The sequence below is a fragment of the Ovis canadensis genome, chromosome X, assembly GCF_042477335.2.
Source record: "Ovis canadensis isolate MfBH-ARS-UI-01 breed Bighorn chromosome X, ARS-UI_OviCan_v2, whole genome shotgun sequence".
Lineage (NCBI taxonomy): Eukaryota > Metazoa > Chordata > Mammalia > Artiodactyla > Bovidae > Ovis > Ovis canadensis.
This window is the reverse complement of record NC_091727.1, coordinates 23,892,271-23,905,968: the sequence shown is the minus strand read 5'-3', so window position 1 is coordinate 23,905,968 and position 13,698 is coordinate 23,892,271. Positions and strand designations below refer to the sequence as shown.

The 13,698-nt window shown below is 43.3% G+C and overlaps 1 protein-coding gene and 1 long non-coding RNA gene across 3 annotated transcripts in view; one reads left to right on the top strand and one right to left on the bottom strand.

Annotated features, from left to right (window-relative positions):
• PDK3 (pyruvate dehydrogenase kinase 3) overlaps positions 1-11,310 on the bottom strand; it is a 79,162-nt gene extending 67,852 nt beyond the window's left edge. The window contains exon 1 of one of the 2 annotated variants that reach the window (XM_070289867.1): positions 10,493-11,310. In XM_070289867.1, the coding sequence (XP_070145968.1) occupies positions 10,493-10,598 (106 nt within the window). In that variant the 5' untranslated portion in view covers positions 10,599-11,310. The remainder of the gene's footprint in view (positions 1-10,492) is intronic. The other variant, XM_070289868.1, reaches the window with a different exon arrangement.
• LOC138930177 (uncharacterized) lies at positions 10,427-13,297 on the top strand. Its single transcript, XR_011446108.1, has 2 exons — positions 10,427-11,395; positions 12,479-13,297. It is a non-coding gene; the product is annotated as an uncharacterized lncRNA (long non-coding RNA).
• Positions 13,298-13,698: the final 401 nt, after the last annotated feature.

Sequence of the window (13,698 nt, the reverse complement as noted above, 5' to 3'; positions counted from 1 at the left end):
GCTTAATGCTTTTTACTTCATCTCAGAAGCAAGAGGAAAAATTAACCAACTGTATACAAAGTACACAGTTACATATTAAGGAATATCTGCTACCAAGCTTGAGGAAACAGAACACTGTACTCTTCTAGGACAGATTCAAGGTAGGGTCGGGTAAACCCTGAGTCTGCTCTGGGCAACGAAAACGTAGCAATTCGCTGGGGAAAGATGCGCTTGTTACACAGCACTTGGGATACTTAACTTCATGCCTTGAGAAAATGTTAAAAGAGATACATAGCGATTTATTCCCAAGAGTGACAACTGTTCTACACTGACCTTCATGCCCTAGTAAGAAAGCAACATTGACACGACTCAAATGATGGAGTGGAATCAGAGGTCAAGTCTAAAAATGAAAAAGTCCCAACTACTTGGGTGATGCTTAGGGAAATAATCTACCGAGTTAGAACCCCAAATATTCAATCACAAGGAATATAAACATCGACCTGTGTAACAGATGACAAATAGCTTACTGTGGTTTTTGTGCTATTTATTATAGCAGAAAAAATCATCTCCGACAGGATGAGACACTGACTGGGAAAGGAGGTATCCTCAAGGGATATGAAGGAAATCAAACCCAGCTCTGCCACAAATATGGTGAAACGGGCTCCCTAAAGATGCTTGCAGGCTAGCTTCAATGAATGCCAAGTACCCATTCACAGTTTCCTTAGCACATTTTCTCTAAGTTAGCTAATTTACCAAAAAGAATTAAGTGGGCAAGAACAGCAAGAATCTTAGGTAATAAGGAGCTGCCATCACCAAATTTTACCAGAAATTACAAGGCAAAAGTTAGTATATGATATTTAGCTGAAATCAGCAAGTTCTCCTTTTGGAGAGAATTTACCTACTCTGTGACAAAACAGCAACAAGAGAGAAAGATACAGGGTCTTGATCATTGCTGCTGTGCAAATGAACAGCAGAACTGAGTAAGAGAGTTGATGCAAACTTCCCAGCAGAGATGGCAATGAATTCCAGGGGGATTTAGTAACAATTTACATACTGCTCTAGGTGATAAATCTGACCATGATAAAAGCATTGTAAATGACTGAGTATATTAAAACTCAGACTGTGCACTAAATAAAAAGGAAACATATTCATTGTCAACATATGTAAATAGATGGGCAAAAGCTGTAAGCCTACGGCATAAAAAATGGATAAAGAATTAGAGATGATATTCTTCTCACAAGCCTTTAATTGTATACTTATCATTACTTTATTAAAGAAGAGAGTGCAATAGGAAACAATAGTTACACAGAACAATAGCTTACTGTGCAAAGCAGACACAGGGAGTTCACACAAATGATTAAAACTGCAGAGCCCGGACAGACTTTATTTTTCTGGGCTCCAAAATCACTGCAGATGGTGCCTGCAGCCATGAAGTTAAAAGATGCTTGCTCCTTGGAAGAAAAGTTATGACCAACCTAGACAGCATATCGACAAGCAGAGACGTTACTTTGCCAACAAAGGTCCATCTAGTCAAAGCTATAGTTTCTCCAGGAGTCATGTATGAATGTGAGAGTTGGACTATAAAGAAAGCTGAGCGCCAAAGAACTGATGCTTTTGAACTGTGGTGTTGGAGTAGACTCTTGAGAGTCTCTTGGACTGCAAGGAGATCCAACCAGTCCATCTTAAAGGAAATCAGTCCTAATATTCATTGGAAGGACTGATGCTGAAGCTGAAACTCCAATACTTTGTTTGGCCACCTGATGCAAAGAACTGACTCATTTGAAAAGACCGGGATGCTGGGAAAGATTGAAGCCAAGAGAAGGGGACGACAGAGGATGAGATGGTTGGAGGGCATCACCAATTCAATGGACATGAGTCTGAGTAAACTCCAGGAGTTGGTGATGGACAGGGAGGCCTGGCATGCTGCAGTCCATGGGGTTGCAAAGAGTCAGCCACAACTGAGTGACTGAACTGAACCAGAGCCCAGTGAATAAACGGTCAAGGGCACTTTACACACTTCAAAATGAACAAAACAAACCCACAAGGGAAAAAAAAAAATAAAACTTTTAGCTTCTATGTTACCTATTACACAAAGTCATAAAACCTCATTTTGGGAGGGCTGCGGAGAAACCAGTACACTTCAACTCTGGGGACAGCCCTATAGATTAAAGCTATACAACCCCTCAAAGTCTTCCACGTGGTAATTCCACACAGGGGCACAGATCCTAGAGCTAAGCCATCGATCACCTGGACGAACCTTAGCTATCCCAAAAGTCACCCTCCAGATAGCCAAGACTGAAGCGACTTAGCAGCAGCAGCAAGCAGGACAAACAGAGCTTTGTCATTTAAATGCAAAATAAGAGCAATCACAGCACACTTCTTAAACAGGGAGCCAAACTATCTTAGAGGTTGCAAACTTTCTGTAAAGGGCCAGAAGGTAAACAGTTTGGCTTTGGGGGCCAGTCTCCACGGCAACTACTCAACTGTGCTGCTGCAGAGGTTCAGAAGCCACATGTGCTATGTAATGAATGGACATGGCTGTGGTCCAATAAAGCTGTATTTACAAAAACAGGTGTTGCCAAAACCTAGAGCATGTACAACATAAAGACCAAACCCTAATGGGAACTATGGACTTTGGGGGATAATGATGGATCAATGTTGGTTCATCAGTTGTAACAAACGGCCCACACACCATGGTGCAGGATGTTGATGGTGGAGGACATTTTATTTGTGGAGGTGGGTATGGGAGTTCCCTCTACTTTCTGCCCATTTTGCTGTGAACCTAAAACTACTCTTAAAAATGAAGTCTATTAACTGTAAGACAAAAACAGGTAGCTGGCCCTTAAGACTATAGCATTCCAAGGAAAAAAAAAAAGGATTTGCCCAATTCTGGAATCAGATAATCATGGAAGCAAAATATCAGTAACACAACACACAAAATGAAAAGGAAAAATGGTGGTATTTTCTGCTTCCATCCAGTAATAAGACCAAGGTTTCCCAAATCTTGCCAACAACCCGATCAATTTCCCGAAGTTTAATGGGAGGAAACCACTCAGTCATCTGTAGGTCGGTATTGTGACCTGTCCCCCCTTCGGAAGCATACCTAATTGCCAAGACAACAATCAGAGCCGGAACTACACCTGAAGTGCTCAGAGTCTCATAAACCATGTTGAAATCCAGTCATATCAGATCTTTAGGGCCCAAAAGGTCAATTCGTCCTTTAAATTTAAATATTGACCAACATGCATTAAGCCACATTAGATATCTGTCCCTGAAATGGAATTGTTCCCTTCCCCTTTCAATTCTGAATCATTGGCTTTCGTCTCTAAACAGGTGAGTCGAATTCTTGGCAATGCCTTAGAGCAGAATAGCCTGACTGCTGACAGAAAACCAGGGACAAATCCATTCTTCTCCCCAGTAGTAATCAGGCTTTAAGAAGTATGACTTTACAAACCCAAGGCTTTTCAAAGAGCAGTCTTTGGAAGCAAAGTCAACTTCTCAGTGGGCACTGGAACTTTAAAATACCTTCTCAAGGAAAAGAGAAGGCAGCTGGGCTTTCGAACCTCAAAAAGAGTCCAACAGGGAAACTGGCTGCTGCCTCCTAATAGCTAAAGGCTCCAAGGTTCGCAGAACCAGTGTTAATTATGGTAGAAATCTTTTCTGTGAAAAGGCAGAGTTGTCAGACAACCTCTCTTCTGGCGGCTTTATTTCAGAGATGCTATATTTAAACGTGGGGACCTTACAGAAGTTTGCACTTATATAACCACTGACTAAATTAAAGCGACATGATGTTTAATAACCTTTAGATGAAGTCAGTAATCACCACTTACAGAGCGCCCACTCAGGGTAGAAAGCAAACAGCTGAGGTTGAGAGAGGTTACGGAGAAGAGGTGAGTGCCCACCCTCCACAGAGAGACAGTTTGGAGTAAAATCAAGTAACAGAAGCAAATATCTTTAACACAAGTGTGGCTGTGCAAAAGACAAGGGCAAAGGAACTGGAAAATAAAACAGATGGTCTGTAGAGAGAGGATCAGAGTGATTAATGAAGGAACCAGAAGAGGACAGGGTAAAGCTGAAAGATGAAAAGCATGTCCAGATGAAAATGTGAATCATTTCTGATAAACACATTTGAGATTCAGAAAGTTCTACCTTTAAGTTATGTTGCACAGTCCAAGTTCTCCTTTTCTTACATCACCAAGAGAACTTTTAACTCATAACAACCACTTAATAGGAAGACCTCGGGCTTCTGCAAATATCACAAAGAACCACCATAACATGAACGGCCATTTAAAGACAGTTAATTGGTCCAAAATTCCTGACAGTAACAGATATATAGGGGGAAAAGAGAGTAAAAGTTGTACTGAGATATAAAATCAATAAATGTTTATTCTGAACATTAAAATGTAATATTTCTATTATTCTTAATAAGGAATTAATACATACAGTCTGAAGCCTCATTGTCCAATAGAAATACGTGAGCCACACGTCATTTTAAACTTCACATAAAAAGAAACAGGTGAGATTTTTGATGATTTATTTAATGCAAATACTCCCAAAATTACCATTTCAACATGGAACCAGTACAAAAATATATTGAGATATTTTACTATTTTTATATTGTCTTTGAAATCCAGTACCTTATACTTAGATCTCAATTCACAGGCTAAATTTCTATCAGAAATAATTGGCCTACAATTAGATTTCATCAAATTTACAGTTCAGGTAGATTCACATATTTAAACTGTTCTAAACATACTTAAAAGTTTTCCAATTAACTGAATCAAGTTTAAACTTAAATCAACTCAGTCTCCCCGTTTCAGTCACATCAGCCACATCTCAAGAGCTCAGTAGGTTCAAGTGGCTGGTGGCGACAGAACTGGACAGAAAAGGCGGAAATACAGAAAGATAATCCCTGTTGTCAAAAATTCAAACCTAATCACTAAGAAACACAAAAAACCAAAGCAAAATGTATAACACGGTATAAAAATGAAAGGATTAAAGACAGAAAATGAAAGGAAATTATAGATGTTTGTCATTACAGATAACAGATCCGTCATATCAACAAATATAAACTGGTTAAACTTAGCCACATAAAGAAAAGGTCTGGCTCACAAAGCAAAACCCAACTTTAAGTTTTCAAGACAATATTTAAAACAAAGTAATTCAGAAAGTTTCAAGAAGAAAATTAAAACAAGGAAAAAAAGGCTCCAGATCTCAATGTTAAACAAGGTTGAATATTTAAGGCCCAAAAGACTGAACTAGTAAAAGGGTAGCACTCGGTATCCTAAAGGGTGCATCTGGCAGTGGCAGTTAAGAATTCTATGCAGCAAATGTAACATCAACAGGCACAAAGCAAAAATCATAGGCAATGTGTGGAGAAACAGAACTAGGAGACTCAAACCTCTCTTAGCCCATGACAGGCCCAGTAAATTAAAAAAAAAAACAAAAGTTATAGAAAATTCAAATAAGATAATTAATACAGCAGATTTGATACATCAGACCCTGTAACCTGAGAACACAACCTTATTTTCGCTTCCCAAGGAACAATGACACGAAATGAGCCCTGACTGGACTACAAAACAAACATCAAGAAATTAAAGAAATAATGATTCAGATAGCATTCTCTGATCACAACACAACAAAACAACATCAACAAAATGAGAATACAAGGTACATTTACACTGGAAATTTAATAACTCTTAGTTAAGAATAAAACGAAGATGAAGAGCTGGGGGGGGAAAAGGATCAAATACTATACATATCAGCTGCTAAAGCAATGTTCAGAGGCATGCTTGTCACCTTAAATACTGAAATAAATAACAAAGAAATGAATTTTCCCATTCAAAAAGAAAAAAATAACAACACTGAGCAGATCAGGGGGGATTAATAAAACCAAAGTAGACATTAATGAACTGGAAAACAAAAGTCATAAAGCTAAGAACTGAATCCAATCATATAAATCAACAACTAATCTCACCAAGAAAGAGAGGAGGGGGGAGAATATAGAAGGAATAAAAAAGGGGAACAGCCACAGAGAAAATTAAGACTAAGAGACTACTATCTCAGCTATGCAAACTGACTTTAAAACCTTGATGACTAGTATAATTTCCTAGAGAAACATATCAAAATGGACTCTAGCAGAGACATAAAATCTATACAGATCAATACCACAGGCTAGAGAAACCTGTCGAAGAGCAATAGTTACCAAGACACACTAGGTTTAAAAGGTTCTGTAGATGGATCCTACCAAATCTTTAAAGAACAGATAGTTCAAAGGACAAACTATGATCTTAGGGCAGAAAAACAATTTCTCCTGAAACAAGCATGACACTGACAAGAAAATCTAATAGACTGCACATACACACAACACCCAGAGCCAAACAGCACGTGGAGATCAATATAATGAACCCAGGAATTCATCATACTATTCTCTCTAGTTCTGTGTATGCTTAAAATTTTCTGTAATAAAAAACTAATGTTTTACTCAATAAAAATACTGAATCATTATGCTGTACACCTGAAACTAATCTTATAAATCAACTACTCTTCAACTTAAAAGTTTTCTTTACTCAAATAGAAAATAATTCTATCGAGATACCCTTCTTCACTTATCAAAAGTTTGACAACCATGTGGTAGAACTGTAGGAAGACAGGTACTCACAGAAACTTCCAGTGAGAGGATAAACAGACAACCTTGATAATGTAAGGCAATTTAACAATATTTATCCAAATTTCAAGGCTTCCCTGGTGGCTCAGATGGTAAAGAGTCTGCCTGCAATGCAAGAGACCCAGTGATCCAAATTTCAAATGCACATAGCCTTTGATGTAGAAATCCCATTTTGAGGAATCTGTCCTATACAAATACTCACACATGCATGACATGGTGAATGAGATAATTCACTGTAGCATGGGTTGTCATAGCAAAGACTGGAAACAACTTGCTAGCCATCAACGGGGAGCTGGCTAATGAATATAGTACATCATACAAACTCTCAGATGCCATAAAAAGAAAAAGGAAGTTCTGTAGTTTTAGATATGGAAAGTTGTCTGAGGAATTAAGTGTAAAAAGCAAGGTAGAGACAAAAGTATTACGAGTTGCCAGTTATGTTAAAATGGGAAGGCAAGTGGATGAAAGTTGGAAGCTGACTTTTCTATGTCGTTTTGTACCTTCTGAATCTGGAACCATGTAACTATAATCTCAGACCAAAAAGAACCTTTTTTTTTTTAATCACACCCTTTGGAATTGCACTATTGCAATTATAAACTCATAATCCATTTATAACACCTGCTATTCTTGTGACAGTTGCTAACTGTGTGAAAGGCCATGTTTTAAGTCAAGATTGAGCTCAAAAGGCATAGAGAAATAAGTCCCACAGATGAAAGGGGGGCAACTCCAAATCCAGAAGATCATCTTAACTGGTGGTTCTCAACCCTGGTGATACTGAAGAAGCACCCAAAATGCCAATGCTCTATACCCCACCCTCTCAGAACATTTATAGTAAAGTTTGGGGGATGGGGCCCAGGCATGAAAACCATGCCTCTAAATGCTTTATATAGCAGTGGTCTTCAACCACTGCAGGACATGGTGCTGTCTGGAAACATGTTGGCTGTCACAACTCAAGGGTGAAGGGAGTGGTGGGTGCTACTGGATCTCGTGGGTAGAGGCCTGGGAGGCCCAGAGGGCACAGGACAGAGCCTGCACCCGCCCCACCCCTAAAAATGTCAAGAGTGCTGAGACTGAGGGATCCTCCTTTCAAATAAAATCAGTGCTTCTGCAGTAACATGCAGTTTTAGCCTTCCTTCTTAAACAGGGAAGATCATCTCATTTATTAATGTGGATATATTCACATAATAAAGCTATTTCTATGCCCACAAAAACCACAATTTGTCAGTATGGTTGTCACAAATACTGTAAACATGAGTAAACCCTCTCTCCAGTCCCTGTCCAGGTATTTAGTCAAAAACTCGGGTCCCATTTGTAAAGCAGCCAGGGGAAAGTCACGAAGTTCACCAAGTGGCAGCCTGTGGATTGACATGGTCCATCATCTGTTCTATTTGAGCCCTGCATCTTTTAAAATATATTGAATTGGTGCCAATCAGCTTCCCTTTCTGGAGGCAGCACATATGGGGTGGGGGCAGGGAGATTGCCACAGTCCCCCCACCCCAAACTGACTACTCCCCACCCGGGGCCTTTTAGCATTTGAGGTGGCCCTCCCCTGCTGTGGGCTCCAATCACTCTGGGCCATAAAAGCCTCTTAACTCTTGTGCCTTCTCTCCTTAAAAATACCCCCACACCCCTTCTAAATTCTCAAACTCCCACATCACTTGCCAAAATCAGACTGCTATCCAGAGCTGGAAGAACCAAGAGAATGGTAGAAGTTGAAATGGCCTCTTTGTGTGACAACTGTCTACTGTTGTCATTAAAGATAGGCTGCCTGCCACCTGATTCATCTCTGGGCATTACAAAGGAGGCCTGAGTTTCTAGCAAATTCCACCACAATTTTATATATATAGCACTTCTGTGAGCTTCCTTATAAGGAAAAGACTTCAGTTAGTAAGCTTCTTTCATTATCCGAGATTAGAGTACCCCTCGACTACTCCCCAAATAGGTCAGAAGCTTTAAATGGGAAATACCTATCGGAAGATTTGGTAATTTCTTTGTAAAAAGCTCATCCCTCTTCCTTTGAAATTAGGATCACACAGTTTTGGAGCTGTGCTTTAGAGATGACCTTATAAAACCCACATGTGTTCTTGAGGAGGAAAATGAACTCCAGTGAGTTCAGTCCCTCAGCCAAGGCCAGGCTCTGGAGTCACTGGCACAGCAAGAATTAGAACATTTCTTTCCAGATAATGGTCCCATGGGTTTTCCACAATAACACTATCCCCCACTGTGGTTTTCCTCCTCAAATAACATCTTTGCCAGAACACCTATTAATGTGGTAGATAGGAGCCGCTACAGAAATAAATCAACGGAAATGTCGCCAAGCTACCAGGGCTATCACTTCAACTTGGGAGAGTGGAAGGAGGGAACTAGGAGTCTCTGGATTCTTTTTATGTCTTTTATTGTGAATTAACCTGTCTCAGTTTACCCCACTGAAAAGTGGATACCTTCAGACTCTCTCTAAACCACACATTAGGGATGGAAACATGCTATTTATACCAACAGAGACACTTTGTTTTTAAACTTTGAAGGGGGCGGGGGCTCTGCCTGAAACCTCTAAACTTCTCACAAGTGACAGAGATGGTAAAGCAAAACTAATGAAAAGCTTCTGGGGGAGAAGATGCAAAGGTCCACCTATCACCGAATCCTGATTTCCGTCATCATTTGCTGGCAAACTGGTTTCTTAACATTTAATTTGGTCTCAACTAAAAAATTCCGCTCGTCCTATCCCAACTGTGAACAACATCACATGGAGCTCTGGCTCTCCCCGAATGTGCTACCCACTCTGCACTTGGGTTTCTATGCCCACCTGACATCATCTCTTGACATTTACCTAAGATTCATTAAACGACCAGCTGCCCCGTTATTCTCCCTTGAGAGCTTAGAACATCTCTGCTGCTCCATTTCCTTTCCCTTTCAGGATGCCGTGCTCTGACTCGATACCTGGCTGCGCACTTTGGGTTTTATCACATTCACGTGTTTCACAACCAGCTGCCCAGCATTCAGCAACTGGGGGTACTCCCGACGTGCTCGCACCGGCACCACTCTGGGGAAACGCGGTCCAGTTTTAACAGAACGTCGTGGAGTCTGTTCCCATCTCAGCTAGGCCTCGGGCAGGTTGGGGGCAGGGTCTTCTGCGCTCGCACCTCACTTCGTGGAAGCTGCCCACCAGCCCACCGCACAGGGGAGAAGCGAGGGGACGCAGGAGAGGCGCGATGAAAGGTGTGGCACCCGACCCTGCTCTGGCGCCAGGAACCCACACGTCCGTTCTTCCCCAGCATCTAAGGCATTCGCAGCCCAGGCCTCCAACTGCTTTAACAGAACACCACCAAGACAGCAGTTCGAGTCCGGCCGCTCCGGCCACCTTAGGTGGTGCCTCAGAGCACCTTCGAGCAGAAAAGGAACGAAATATCATTGCATAATTTATTCGACCGCAAGGTGTTTCTAAACAGGTCTTACCCAACGCAAAAAAAAAAACAAAAACAAAAAAAACCCAACTACCTAAACATAAAACCCTTGAAAAGCCACCCATATTCTGCTCCGAAGTTTTAATGGCCCGGAGGTCTGTGTCAAGCAGATTGGAAGCTAACGACGGCAGGTTTGGGAAGTCCCGCCGCCCGGGTTGACGCTCCTCAGACGCAGTTTCTGTGTCTCGGGGTGAGCCCCGGCGGGTGTGCGGGTGCCAGGCCCTACCCCTCCGTGCCCCCAAATCCGAGCCTCTGGGAGAGGCCCCGGAGCCCCGCCCGCGGTTCCCACGGACTTTGCCCGGAGGCCGCGGAGACCCGCGGCGGTGGGCCCGGAAGGTAGCGCCTCCGCACCCTGGGGTCGTGGGAACCGTGGCCCCGCACTTACCGAAGTCCAGGAACTGCTTGATGGAGAGCGGCGATGGCGAGAAGCGCGAGTAGCGCTCAATCTGCTTGGGCACCGGCTGCTTCAGCAGCAACCGGAACAGCCGCATCCTCGCCCCGGCAGCGCAGAGACCGGCCGAGACGCTCAGGCGGCCGCAAGGACCGGTGCAGCTGAGCCGCGCGGATTGGGCACGTTCGCCAAGCGCGCACCCCGACCTCCGCCTCCGCCTCCGCCTCGGCGCCGCTGGTGCAGCCTCCGCAGCACCAGCACCAGCAGCTCCCTGGCCGCGGCCGGTTGCCCGCGGCTTTCCCAGGCCCCGCCCACGGGGGCGGAGCCGGCCGCCGCACGTACGCGGGGCGCGAGGGGCGCGCGGGGCGCGCGGCCGCACGCGCTGGCTGCTGATTGGCCGCTGCCGCCCTGGCTTTCTTTCGCCCCGGCGCAGCCCGGCGCCGGTGCGTCCCTCCTTGCTTCCTGGGACCCAAACAAGCCCGGCAAGTGCAGCTGACCCGGGTCCCGTCCCGGGCTAGGTCCTCCGCGGCTCAAAGGTGGCGGAGGTGCAGGGAGACTGAGAAGAGACCCGAAGCCCTCGCCCGGAATCCGATCCTACGCGCTGCTGAAGGCCCCTCTCTACTGAAGGCATCTCTTCCGGGAAACCCTCCCTGGATCAGCTGACTTTCCCTTCAGGGTATTCGTTGCATCTTGATATGTTTTCATTTTCTGTTTACCACTTAATTATAGAGATTGCTTCATGCCCTCCACCACCATCACCACCGTTGGGCAGAAACAAGCTCACCGGTTCGGATTCCTGCCTGCCCATCACCATTGGACGGAATTCATTATAACGTCATTGATTCTGTTCCGTGCTCCCCCCCGCCCCCACCCTTCACCTTCGGACAGGATTGTGAGGTCAGTGCCTCCTTATTTCGTGACTCACCACCCCTGGTTCCCACCAACCCTCCCTTCCCACCCTCCTTCATGGGCCAACACCTTTGGGCAAGAGTAATTGATAAGTCGCTATTTCACGCAACCACCACACCATCATTGGACAGGGTCAATTATAAGGTCACTGACACTTCATTTCATCCCTACCCCTACCCTCCTCCTGTGAATGCCCCCTAACATCATTGGACAGGATTAATTGTAAGGTCACCGTCTGTTTCATGCCCCCCCTGCCCCCCCCCGTTTTGAAAGGATCAAAACACTACCACTGCAAAGGACCAAATTTAAGGTCTTAGGCACTATCTTTCAGACCCCCTCATGACCACCACCACCATAGGACAGCCCCCTGACTTTTTCATGCCTCACCACCACCACACCACTTATTCTGGACAGGAGCTTGTGTTTACACTATGTTTACACACTGCGTTATTCTTTGTGTAAGAGTGAACTTGAACTCAGGGCTCAGTATGTGAAATCATTATTTCCCAATGTGAAGGTATAAAATACAGCTTGCTTTAACCGTTTCCACCAAACTTTGCTTTATTTTTGGCAATGTATCAACTAAATGATGGTAGAATGGGACTTCCCTGATGGGGAATGACTAAGACTCCATTCTTCGATCCCTGGTCACAGAACTAGATCCCACATGCTGCAAGAAAGACTGAAGATCCCATGTGCCACAGCTAGGACCCTGGCATAGCCAAAGAAATAAATAGATTTTTAAAAATGAAAGGTAGAATATTCTCTAAGGAAAGATAAAAATTTAACTGGAAATCACTCCTTTGGTCTGTTTGGACTGGTTTTCTCAGTAGGATTATTGGTGTGTAGCTGTTTAGCTTCTGTGCCTTCGTTGGGTTTTTATGCACCCAATTCTCTACTCTGAACTTAAAAAGTCATACATATACTCAAAAGACATCCACTGGTCCTCCCTCACTTCTAGATTTTCAAGTACACTTTGGTCATCTTGGTGGTGGTATGTTATGTAGACTACCATGTCTTTCTCATTCAAAACAGAAGCCTAAAAGACATACTAACAATCTCTTTAACCAGGAGCTTTGCCAGAAGAGCTAACCAATCCTGATGGTGTGCATGGGAAGACAAAAAGACCTATGGTCTGTGGTTCCCCCAGTGACTTTCTCGGGGGCAACCTGGAGGCACAGTGTACTTGGTGGCAATGTGGGAGTAGATGAACAGGAAGACTGAGTATCCGTGGAGAGGGAGTTTTTCCCAACCTAAGTTGCAAATTGCTGCTGATCTTTCTGAGCTCAGAAAGACTTGTTTCACTCCTTCGTTTCTTTAACTGAACAAAATGCTACTTTACATCTATGTATTCTGATTTACTAAACTGTCATGTGCCTAGTTTTATTAATATTTCTCCAAAAGGTGGCAAAGTCTTAGAGGCTGGGAACAATATGAAAGAAATTGTAACAAATTGTAACAATCTAATAGAAATTGTCCTAGTCCAGGACTCAAATGAATCCTAAGCTTGGTTCTATCATTAACTAGCTGTGTGACCTTAAACTAGTGGGGGGAGATAAATCAGGAGCTTGAGATGAACACACCCACTACTCTTGCCTGGAGAATTTCATGGACAGAGGAGCCTGGCAGGCTACAGTCCATGGGATCGCGAAGAGTCAACACAACTGAGCGACTAACACTACTATATATAAGACAGATAACCAACAAGGACCTACCGTATAGAACAGGAAACTCTACTCAATATTCTGTGATAACCTATACAAGAAAGTAATCTAAAAAGGAATATATGTTTATGTATAACTGAATCACTTTGCTGTACACCTGAAACTAACACGACACTGTGGCAAATCAACTACACTCCAATAAAATTTTTGTTTTTAAGTGTGAAAACCAGTGTGCTGTGGTATGCACTCTAACCCAGGGCCCTATTCCTTCTTGTTAATGCCTCAGACCTCAGCGCATGCATCACTTAGATCTACATCAAGGGAGGCCTTCCCCCATCATAAATGCTACTCATTCCCCTTGCTATATACTTTCCTGGCTCTCATGCCTCCCACTGTAACACACAAAACACTTTGTTATGGTTTTATTATTGCTGTCTATTGACTAGTGCTGTCTTTGTCGGCAATAGACATCACCCTGTAACCACTGGATCCAGGTCTGGCTTATTCACTGCTTCATCCTCAGTGTCCAGCATAAGTACCAGTCAGTATTTAGGTTCACAATAAATATTTTTTAAATAAATGAAAACCAGCAACAACAACAAAACCTACACCAAACCACATTCCTTT